At 45.5% G+C, this 10,697-nt stretch overlaps 1 protein-coding gene across 1 annotated transcript; it reads left to right on the top strand.

Annotated features, from left to right (window-relative positions):
* Window positions 1-2,894: 2,894 nt before the first annotated feature.
* Window positions 2,895-6,900, top strand: LOC124695808 (probable 3-ketoacyl-CoA synthase 20). Its single transcript, XM_047228622.1, has 2 exons — window positions 2,895-3,832; window positions 6,025-6,900. Exons 1-2 carry the CDS (start codon window positions 3,122-3,124, stop codon window positions 6,838-6,840), a joined length of 1,527 nt encoding a protein of 508 aa, XP_047084578.1. The 5' UTR covers window positions 2,895-3,121; the 3' UTR covers window positions 6,841-6,900.
* The last annotated feature ends 3,797 nt before the right edge of the window (window positions 6,901-10,697 follow it).

Below are 10,697 nucleotides of genomic sequence, written 5' to 3'. Positions count from 1 at the left end.
CCCCCATGATTTCCAGAAGATTGTTGTTACTACTTTTTATGTGTTTTTCAATTTTTAAGAAAGAGAATTAACAAGCAAAAACTAAAAACAAGCAAACAAAGACTAAAAACAAGACAAAGAAAATACGATACAAAATCTAAAAGGGATACGAGAGCACACAACAATGTTACCTCCCCAAGCTTTGGTGAGAAACGACGCCAGAAAATCTCTTGCAATTGCTTGGTGCTTTTCACGCAGCAACCATTGTAATGCAACTCTTTTTCAGTTCCCCGACAACGACGCCAGAAAATCTCTTGATGACGTTGGGACTCCAAGTGCAGAGTGTTGCGTCAGCGGAGTATTTTCCCCACAAGGGTGACTAGAGGGTTTATATCGACCTCTCGGGGAACTGGAGGAAAGAGTATCCTCTCTCTCTCTCTTCTTCAAGCACTCCTGCAAGTAAAATAAATGCCTTGTGTCCCCAACTCCGTCGTGTGGTTGTCAAGCACAAGGTTTCGTGTAAGTAAATAACACACGTAGTAATAAAACAAATAGAAACTAAACTAGATAAAATAACTAAGTAAAAATTGTAAAGAGATTGATTGTTTTTGGTTTTGGATGCAAATAAGAAGAGTAAATATTTTTATATTTTTGGAATAAAATAGTGCAGTAAATAGAAAATAATGTAAAAGCAGTATAAAGGTTTTTCTTATGATAAAAAGTGGACCGAAATTCATGGGTTCACTTGACTATTCTCTCGTAAAGTTGTGGTGGACAAAAACAATTCATCAATGATCTATGAAGGTACAAATAATATTATATGTAAGATAAGAATTAATATGAGCATCACGTCCTAACATAGAGATGATGCAACACATCTCTCTTATGCTCCACAAGAAAGAAACTTCATCAATCATGTATTAAGAATTAACATAGCATAACAATAAGTACTTTGACATGAAGTTTGAATTTCAAATGATGAACATAGCACATGCATTCACTTAATCCCTAGTGAGGTAGCAAAAGAAAGGCAAAACCATAATAGATCATGAACATATTGTCACACTATCCAATCACCAAAACCTTGCTACTCCATCTAACACACACATCACCTCGCACACGCTCTTGCATAGATGTTGGATCAGAACATAAACTTAAGAACGGGGTACATAATATGCATCTATCAATACATCTCACAATATAATAAGATCAGATCTCATAAAACAATATCATAGAACAAGGATCCACCACATAGGTATTACAAATATGACCATAATCATGATAGACGGTTCATATGGCACTAAGTACTATGAAGAACATGAGAGAAATAGATCAAGCTACTGCCACAAACCCGTAGTCCAGAGGTGGACTACTCCCTTTTGATCATGGTGATGATGATGAAGACGTTGGAGAAGGTGGAGATCCCTCCGACGGTGATCTCGGCGGAGTTTCCCCCTCCAATATTCTCTGCAGCAGCCTCTGTTTTGGTGTTTCTGTCTTTATGCGGTGCTCTCCTCCCGAGAACTCTTCGGGGCCATATATATACGGGTTTTAGGGCAAAATACGTCGGTTCGCGGAAGGATTAGGGCAAACGAACAATCGACGGTCGAACGGAGGTGGGTGGCGCGACCAGACTTCTAGGCCGCTCCACCTATGCTTGTTTGGCCCTCGGGCCTCTCCAGGTGTGCTTCCATGGTTCACGCTATTTCTCCCGATGAAAAAATGATGCTAAAAAAATCCCAGGTCAATTTGACTCCGTATAGGTCTTTGAAAGTGAAAAATACGCGAAACAGGGTTTTCCGGTTCTGCAGGGTTATAAACCAAATAAAGGGGATCATTGGTAAATCCTCATAAATCAATGTAAAACATGGTATTATCATCATATATTTTGCAAACATGTGGGAATTCAATATTATAAAGGACAAAGTTCATGTATGCATTTTACATGCATCATCCTCCCATTCCGCACGAAACCAAATAGCAAGTTCAGTATCTTGCAAGAATAAAATAGCTCACCAGATGACAGGGCTTTTTTTTCTCCCACAAGGCGAAAATGGGTTTGCAGTCAAACTATGTGGACAAACAGATCTGACAACAACAATAGAAATAAAAGCCTTTTACCAAGCAAGTGGGGTAGGTTAGATATGAAACCCAACAAAAACAATGTGTTCTGAGTCTCTGGCTAACGGCGTTAGACACGTGTAGAGTAGTCAGGGGTGCTCACGTACCCCCCTGATCACCGGGCTTTATCCGTAGAAATAAAAGCCTTTTACCAAGTAAGTTGGGGTAGGTTAGATATGAAACCAAAATAAGAATGAGAAGGAAAAAAGTAAATTAAGATTCCGCCACATGGACCAGTGATCTTCATGCAGTTCTATTAGAAGCCAAGACTTTCGGTACATTCCAATCCGTCAAGTCACTTTTTACCGCTGTGCCAAAGTTAACTTTGCTCGTTCTCTACCTGTTCTAATCTCCTCATACTCTTTAGAATTTCACTCTTAACTGAAGCTTCTGAAGGTCTCCGTTGAATATGCTCAAACCATCTTAGTGAGTGTTGGATTAGATTCTAGTCGATCAGTGCCACACCTATTCAAGTCACGTTTTTACTCATGCAGTTTCACGGCGGGTTAAGTTGCAAGAGGGGGAAAAACCCATGCGTGCAACCATACTCGCCCCTAATTGCTTTTGTTAGAGCTCATCTTCTGTTAGTGCAGTGTGATTCATACTGGGCATGGTCGAGGCCTCGCAAGCATATCATGGGTTGGCACCTCTTTTGCTAAATCTTGCGGCTCCTCCTACTGTGGTGCATGCACTGGAACGTGCCCATGGGGGCGGGCGCATTAACCCCTACCTCCTCAACCAGCCTGCCGCCATTAATCTCCTCCTAGCTCGCTCCATCACCCCGCCCTCTCCTCCTCCATCGATCTCCTCGTATAAATCCCCGAGCGCCACACAGCTCACTCGCACACCAAAGCTTGCTAGCAGCTCACAGAGCCGTGGCAGTCTCAGCCAAGTTTTGCTGTACGTTACTTCCATAGCTAGCGCGCTATAAGTGGTTTGGAGAACCGTGGTGGCTAGGAGCTCCATTCACGAGGTACGTACGTGCGTCCTTGCGGAGGAGATCGATCGACGCCCGTCGGCCATGGACAGGGAGCTCTTCAGGACGGTGAAGCAGGCGACCCGGAACCACGCCAGGGTCCTGTACCACCGCCTGGTGTGCCGCCTGCCGCACCTGCTCGCCGTCACGCTGCTCCTCGTCGTGCTCCCGCCGCTGGTCTCCACGCTGTCCCTCGACGCGCTCTGGGCCGACGCGCGCGCCAACGCGCCGCTGCTGGCGGCGGCGTGCGCGGGTTGCTTCGCCGCGGCTTACGCCTACGCCATGTCGCGTCCCCGGCCGGTGTTCCTGGTGGACCTCGCTGGGTACAAGCCCGGCCCGGAGCACGAGGCGACGCGGGCGCGGGCCATCCGCCAGTTCGGGCTCGCCGGCGGGTTCGACGACGAGAGCATGTCGTTCCAGAAGCGGATGATGGAGCGGTCCGGGCTCGGCGAGGCCACGCACTTCCCGGCCTCGCTCATGAGCATCCCCGTCGACATGTGCCTCCGAACCGCCAGGGACGAGTCCGAGGCCGTCGTCTTCGGCGTCGTCGACGAGCTGCTCGCCAAGACCGGCGTGCCCGCCGGAGACATCGGCATCGTCATCGCCAACTCCAGCCTCTACAGCCCGACGCCGTCCTTCGTGTCGCTCATCGTCAACCGGTACCGCCTCCGCGAGGACGTCGTCAGCCACAACCTCAGCGGCATGGGCTGCAGCGCCGGCATCATCGCCATCGACCTCGCCAAGCATCTACTTCAGGTATACATACATACGCCACTCTCCATCCATGCGAATTCAATGCACCAGTAGTAGTACCACCAATGCATGGGCGTGTTGGCCTTAATTTACGAGTAGCGACCCATGCATGAAGAACATGGCCTAGTTTTTTGTGCGGGTCGACAAGGAAGTACTACTAAGTAGCACTTGACATCGCATCACGCATGTCATTATCATCGAAATGTTGTGACGCACGACCACGACACAACATGGCTGATGGCTAGATAGAGAATAAAATCATGACGTTCCAGCTGAATTTTCATGTAGGTATAGAATACAGGAATACTCCGACATCAAGTGTCCTTTCCTGGTCAACGTATTTACAGGAATACTGCATCTGATTTGTAATGCTAGTACTCAAGGATTATTATTGTGCCTCCACTATAATAATTACTTGATAATTCCACTTTTTATTACGACTATGTTCATCGTGAGATAATGAATATCTTTATATGAAATGACATAATAAAAAACATGGTCAGAGCGTAACTTTTTATAAACAGAAAATAACATGTGTACGTTTTTTAAAATGATTTTTCTCAAGTGTATTCTACAAATCAGAAAATTTTCATTAAATAATACTCCGTTTTGGTCTACGCAAAAATTCAAAATCATGGTTCTAAAAAGGGTAAAAGTCTCGTATCTGTCACACTTTTTTTTTTGTCTAGATCAGATCTGGTAAGGTATGTCTATAAGATTCATGTACTCCGTATTTCTTTTGTGCCTGTGTTTCTGTGGATATTTTGAGTTGTTCAAAGATTTCAAATAAAGGGCTACTACGGATGGGATCCATAACGATTATTTGTTGTGCTAATGGCCTAAATGCATATGCCGTGAATTAGACGGTGCAACTTACTTTAGGTAGAGGGTGGTTTTAGGAGCTAGTATAGTATATAAGTCCACACATATTTCTGCTTTCTCCTACCATGCCCTACTATTATGTCCAAAAGCAAATCTATACCCACCAAAAGAGACATGATAGCATGAGAGGATTTGGGGGGTCTGCAGAAAGATGTGTGCATTAACAACCTACCATGCATGTTCTCTGTTGTGCAATGCCTAGTGCTCTTAACAGTGATTGCCCATGCTAACCGAAAACCTTCATCAAGTATTATAAATGTTGCCATGCTGCCATAGCATGTCCAATCTTGTAGAAAGTTCAATTTCGAACAGTTCAGCTCAAGTGGAGAGGTTACGGGCCATCTTATGCTTAAATGATGGTCCCAAAAATATGGAGACCCTCGATTCACCATCATAAGCTATGTTTGTCATCGTGGTAGATTGATTTAGCCTCTTCAACTTGTTTTTTTTTTCAGTTGTACTACTACCTTCAATCCGATTTAATCGCCGCGTGATAATACCTACATACTCCCTCCATCAGAATTAATAAGAAAAAATACAACCTTAGAATCGAGGGAGCATGTCCTAATGCTGCCTCTGCTCTGCGTCGATCTAGTCGGACTGAGGGAGTCGTTTGATTAACCATTTCTATCCCCACAACCACGAGATGACTGCGCAAGCCCTCTCGTCAGCCACCCGGCCGTATACACTTGAGCTAATTAACGGACCGACTATTATTGGTACCTGCAACATGTCTGCAGCGAAGGCCGGTCGCAGAGGCAGGGGTGCACCTAGGGCCCCTTGACCGTTGGAGATTGATCGATCCAGTAATAACCAACAAATGCATGTCAGTGTGTACAGCCACTGTTTACTACTACTCCATGTGACGAGCTGCATCTGCTGGGTCACGTCGTGTCTTCCATTTCAGTAAGTTTTGGTCCACGCAGTGCAGAGCAATCAACACACTGCATCTGCATGCATGCGCGTACTGAACTGAACATGTATAGCATTATTGTGCGACGGACGAACACGGTGACAAATTCAGTAATGGTGGATGCTAGGACACCCGCGGAAAGAACGCGCGATGTAGCTAGAGGAGCAGCCGAGGGAGAAGAATCCGTATCAGTGTAGGATTAGTAGCTTGGCGCAATAACTGGGAATCAAAGCCTGTTGTGGCCCATGTCCATGAGATGATCAGTGAACGAATCTGATTCCATGAAATCGATCTGTATGAACAGTCATGCACATGCACCTATGTTTTCTACATGTTGTTGTAAGCAGTATCGTCTACTTATGTTTGATTGGTTTGCTAACGATGGCATGCATGCTTGCAGGTGCACCCGGACACGTATGCGCTGGTGGTGAGCACGGAGAACATCACCCTCAACGCCTACCTCGGCAACAACCGCCCCATGCTCGTCACCAACACGCTCTTCCGCGTCGGCGGCGCCGCCGTGCTGCTCTCCAACCGCCGCGCCGACCGCGCCCGCGCCAAGTACCAGCTCATCCACACCGTGCGCACCCACCGCGGCGCCAGCGACCGCAGCTACGGCTGCGTCACGCAGGAGGAGGACGACACGGGCGCGCGCGTCGGCGTCTCACTCTCCAAGGAGCTCATGTCCGTCGCCGGCGACGCGCTACGCACCAACATCACCACCCTCGGGCCCCTCGTGCTCCCGCTCTCCGAGCAGCTCCGCTTCCTCGCCACCGTCGTGCTCAAGCGCGTCTTCCTCCGCGCCGACGTCAAGCCCCACATCCCGGACTTCACCCTCGCGCTCGAGCACTTCTGCATCCACGCCGGGGGCCGCGGCGTGCTCGACGAGCTCGAGCACAGCCTCAAGCTCAGCGCATGGCACATGGAGCCCTCCAGGATGACGCTCTACCGCTTCGGCAACACCTCCAGCAGCTCCCTCTGGTACGAGCTCTCCTACTGCGAGGCCAAGGGCAGGATCAAGAAGGGGGACAGGGTGTGGCAGATCGCATTCGGATCAGGGTTCAAGTGCAACAGCGCCGTCTGGAAGGCGCTCAGGGCCGTCGACGCCGCCGAGAGCCTCGGCCCGTGGGCGCAGGACGTCGACGTGCTCCCCGTGCACGTGCCCAAGGTCGTGCCAATCGACGACGACGAGGCATCCTACAAGCCAACAAACTAGTTTCCGAAATTAATCCTCCGTGAATCGAACCTGCAGCTACTTCTAAGTGCGTGCACTATATATAGGGCATTCCTTCCTATACTACTACCGTGTAAATCTGATACCGTATGAACCAAAGAATGAAGTGCAAAATTGATTATTCTTTTTTTTCGACATTAATGGGGAACTCGTCTTGGCCGCTTGTTGCATTACGAGTAACTCGAAAGAAGCCGAAGTCAAAAGTATCGAATTAAAAAGAATTTGTTAATTCTCGGCCTACTCCTAAACAAGGATTGCATCATCATTTGTGTTATCCATGAGTTGCAACGTAGGTTACAGCTGGGATCTTTAGTTGCACACGAGTTACACCTGAGATTTGACTACTTACACGTACATCACACCACCAAATTAATCAAACTTTTAGTTGACTAAGAATTAGTAACAACCGTTAAAAATGGCAAGGAAACTAGCCCCTTGTCGCGACACAACAAAGAAGTTTTTGGGAACCAGTGGGCTCGGTAACTTGATTTTCTTTGTTTGTCTTTTTGAAAAAATCATGACCACCGATGCTTTGGATGCACGGCTAGCAGTTCATTGCGCTCGGTGTCGATTTCCTCAAGTTCGACAGACAGTGTGGCCCTTACGTTGCAAAACAATAAACATACACTATCTTCGAAAAAGGCTTGTGCTTCTATAGACCCGCAAGTCTGAAATGTTTTCTTAAGTGAAACACAAGAATGGCTGAGGTTAAATGATACATGTTCAGAATTAGGGGTAGGATGACTGATATTAAACAATACCACGACCGGAGGATTGCACTGTTTTGAGCCATGGAGATCTATGGAAGCACAAGCCCTCAAAAAAATATGATGCCTCAGTGGAGATAAGAATAAAAACAGAACGGGAAACAGACGGAACGGATTGATGCCACATTTGTTTTCATATTTTCTATGGAAGCGGGAACGAATACAAAAATAAATACAGAAGCAGATGCAGACCAAATACGGTGCATAAAGTGGATGTTTGCACAACTCAAGAGATGCCTTGAATGATGAAGAAATGATCGAGCAACACAAGAAACCAACAAACATGGTCCCTAACCCTAGAGCGAGTGCTCAATATATTGGGGAATAGCCGTGCATGCTTTTTAATATTTTTTTGAAATAGGGAACACATCTCCGTCTCTGCACACAACCTTCATATATTGCATAGTTTTCGTATTCAGAGTTTACAAATAAAGGATCGCTCAAAGTCTCTACATGAACTTACCAGCGGACCAAAGCATACAAAAGCCTCTATGCATCTTGTATTTTAATGGGTAGCAGAGTGCATCTAGAAACCAAATTTTCCCATTGATCTATTAGTAGGAGGTAGACCACATGTGTATCTAGTAACAAGCTCGTTGGATAACCTGCAAAATATTTGGCATTGATTTTATTAAAAACTAATCATCATTTTGATAATTCTAAATTACCAAAGCTAAAGCACAAACGCCCACACAAATAATATCCTTAACTTTTCTATCGATACCCTAGCCAATTACCAAACATATTAGTAATATTAGTGGAACGAAAGTGAAAGGGAAACTCTTCATACCGATCTTGCAAACGGAAAGTGTAAGGTCATTATCCTCCGTAAATGTGTTTTATGTGTTCGTTAACAATACAGCGATGTTTAATCGTGTGTTAAAGTGTATTAGCTATTATCTATGTTTAGCACAAGACGCCGATCGACCCATTAAGAAGGCACCATTAGTTTGTAAGTTGTGTAGTTTTTAGATGTCCGTGTCTTTTTCGAGACGTTGCACAATGGAAGGTTCGTTTCCAGTTTTCTGTACAAACCTTTTTGCACCGAATAGCATTCCTAGGAATAATGTTGTAGAGGAACTCCAAGTTTTTTTGTTGTTGTTTTAGAGCTCCCGACCGTAGACTCCCGTATGTCTCATACCAGAGACTCCGGCCCTCATATGCCATCCACCATCCCTTAGTTAAAGTCCATTTCAAGTGAATTAAACTCGTAAGTGAAGCAGGGATTTGCTATCTATCCTAAATTGTAAGATTCAACCGTCTCGGTTGTGTTCTCCCTCCAATTTGCCAACCACCATTAATTAAACTATTTTTTAGGATCTATTAATAATCATCAAAATCACTACAAAGAGCCCCACAAGTAATGAAAAGCACTGGATTTCAGCGTCTTTTTTTTGCAAACAACCTACCAAAATCTAGTGGTTTTATGTCGTGCAAACGTAAAGTGGTACCATTTGGTAAATTTGACATGGTGGTTTGGCTGCATGCTTGGGGCAAGACGGCGAGCTGGTGGGCATGATGGCAGTGCTCGTCTGCAAGCAAGGGCAAAGCGGCGACGCTTAGCAGCGAGGTGCAGTGCGAGCATGGAAAGAAGGGACGTTGGACGACGAAGGTGGTTTATGTCAGGTGGGGGAATAACCGAAGAAGAGTTCGTTGGAGGGAGAAGACATGATTTTTTAGACATTTGGATTATTTTTAAAATTACACTTAGGTGTGGCATCCAGTCCACTAAAGCAAATAGCTCATATTTATGCCACCTCAAAACCCTGACGATGGGTCCTAGAGGTTAGAAATTGTTCATGTTCACTAGTAGAAAACAAGTCTTTTATCCAAAGCCCATGTGAGCTTTAGTCCCGGTTTAAAAAGGAACCGGGACTAATGGGCCGTATTAGTCCTGGTTCGAACGGCGCGGGCGACGGAACCCTCTAGTCCCGGTTCGTTTGGAGCCTTCAGTCCCGGTTGGCAGGCCCCAAGCACCTTTATTCCTGGTTGGTATTACCAACCGAGACTAAAGACCCATCTCTATATATATACCCTGCCATGTCCAAGTGTGATCCACACTTAGCTTTTTCCACTTCTTAGCACAACAGGTGTATGTTGTTTTGCTCTCTCTTCTTATGCACAAGAGGTGCTCAATGAAATGCCTAAGAGCATTTGCCACTTGACTTCACACAAAACAAGCCACGCTTAAGCTTTCTCCTCTCTTTTTCCTTCTCGACCGAGGTTAACAACTTTATATTTTCATCCATCGTTGATAAAATGCATGTGTGTACATATACATTGCTTCGTAATAAGCTTAATTATATAATGCAGATGAATCAGCAATGGATGTACAGTGACCGACACCATAATTTTTTATCGGTGTGGCTGAGGAAAATAAACGGGATGGTTTTATGTATTGTCCATGTGTTAACTGCCAGAATAAGATAAATATATCTTCCTCGAAAACCCTTCACACCCACCTGATGCGGTCCGGTTTCATGCACAACTACAATTGTTGGATCAAGCACGGAGAAATAAGGGTTATGATGGAAGAAAATGAAGAATAAGAGGATGATGGAAACTATCCCTTGTTCCCTGAATATGGTGATACTGCAACAGGGAAGGAGAAGATCAAGAGGCATTAGATGAGCCTGCTGATGATCTTAGTCGGGCCATTGCTGATGCAAAGATAGACTGTGAAACTGAAAAGGAAAGGTTGAAGTTCGACCAGATGTTAGAGGATCACAACAAATTGTTGTACCCAACTTGTGGAGATGGCCAGAAAAAAGCTAGGTAGCATAGTGGAATTGTTGCAATGGAAGGCAGAGAACGGTGTGACTGACTCGGGATTTGAAAAGTTGCTGAAAATAATTAAGAAGCAGCTTCCAAGGGGCAACGAATTGCCCGCCAGTACGTACGAAGCGAAGAAGGTTACCTCCCTCTAGGATTAGAAGTGCATGTAGGATAACGTTGCATAGAAAACAAAAATTTTCCTACCGCGAACACGCAATCCAAGCCAAGATGCAATCTAGAAGACGGTAGCAACGAGGGGGTATCGAGTCTCACCCTTGAAGAGATTCCAAAGCCTAC

Source organism: Lolium rigidum, chromosome 3, assembly GCF_022539505.1.
Source record: "Lolium rigidum isolate FL_2022 chromosome 3, APGP_CSIRO_Lrig_0.1, whole genome shotgun sequence".
NCBI lineage: Eukaryota > Viridiplantae > Streptophyta > Magnoliopsida > Poales > Poaceae > Lolium > Lolium rigidum.
This window is presented reverse-complemented; position numbering and strand designations above follow the sequence as displayed.

What these genes read in the sequence shown, in the direction of transcription:
- LOC124695808 (XM_047228622.1), top strand. Translation starts at nt 3,122, where the DNA reads ATGGACAGGGAGCTCTTCAGGACGGTGAAGCAGGCGACCCGGAACCAC. An exon ending in TCGCCAAGCATCTACTTCAG is followed by an intron (nt 3,833 to 6,024) that starts GTATACATACAT and finishes GCATGCTTGCAG; the next exon opens with GTGCACCCGGACACGTATGC.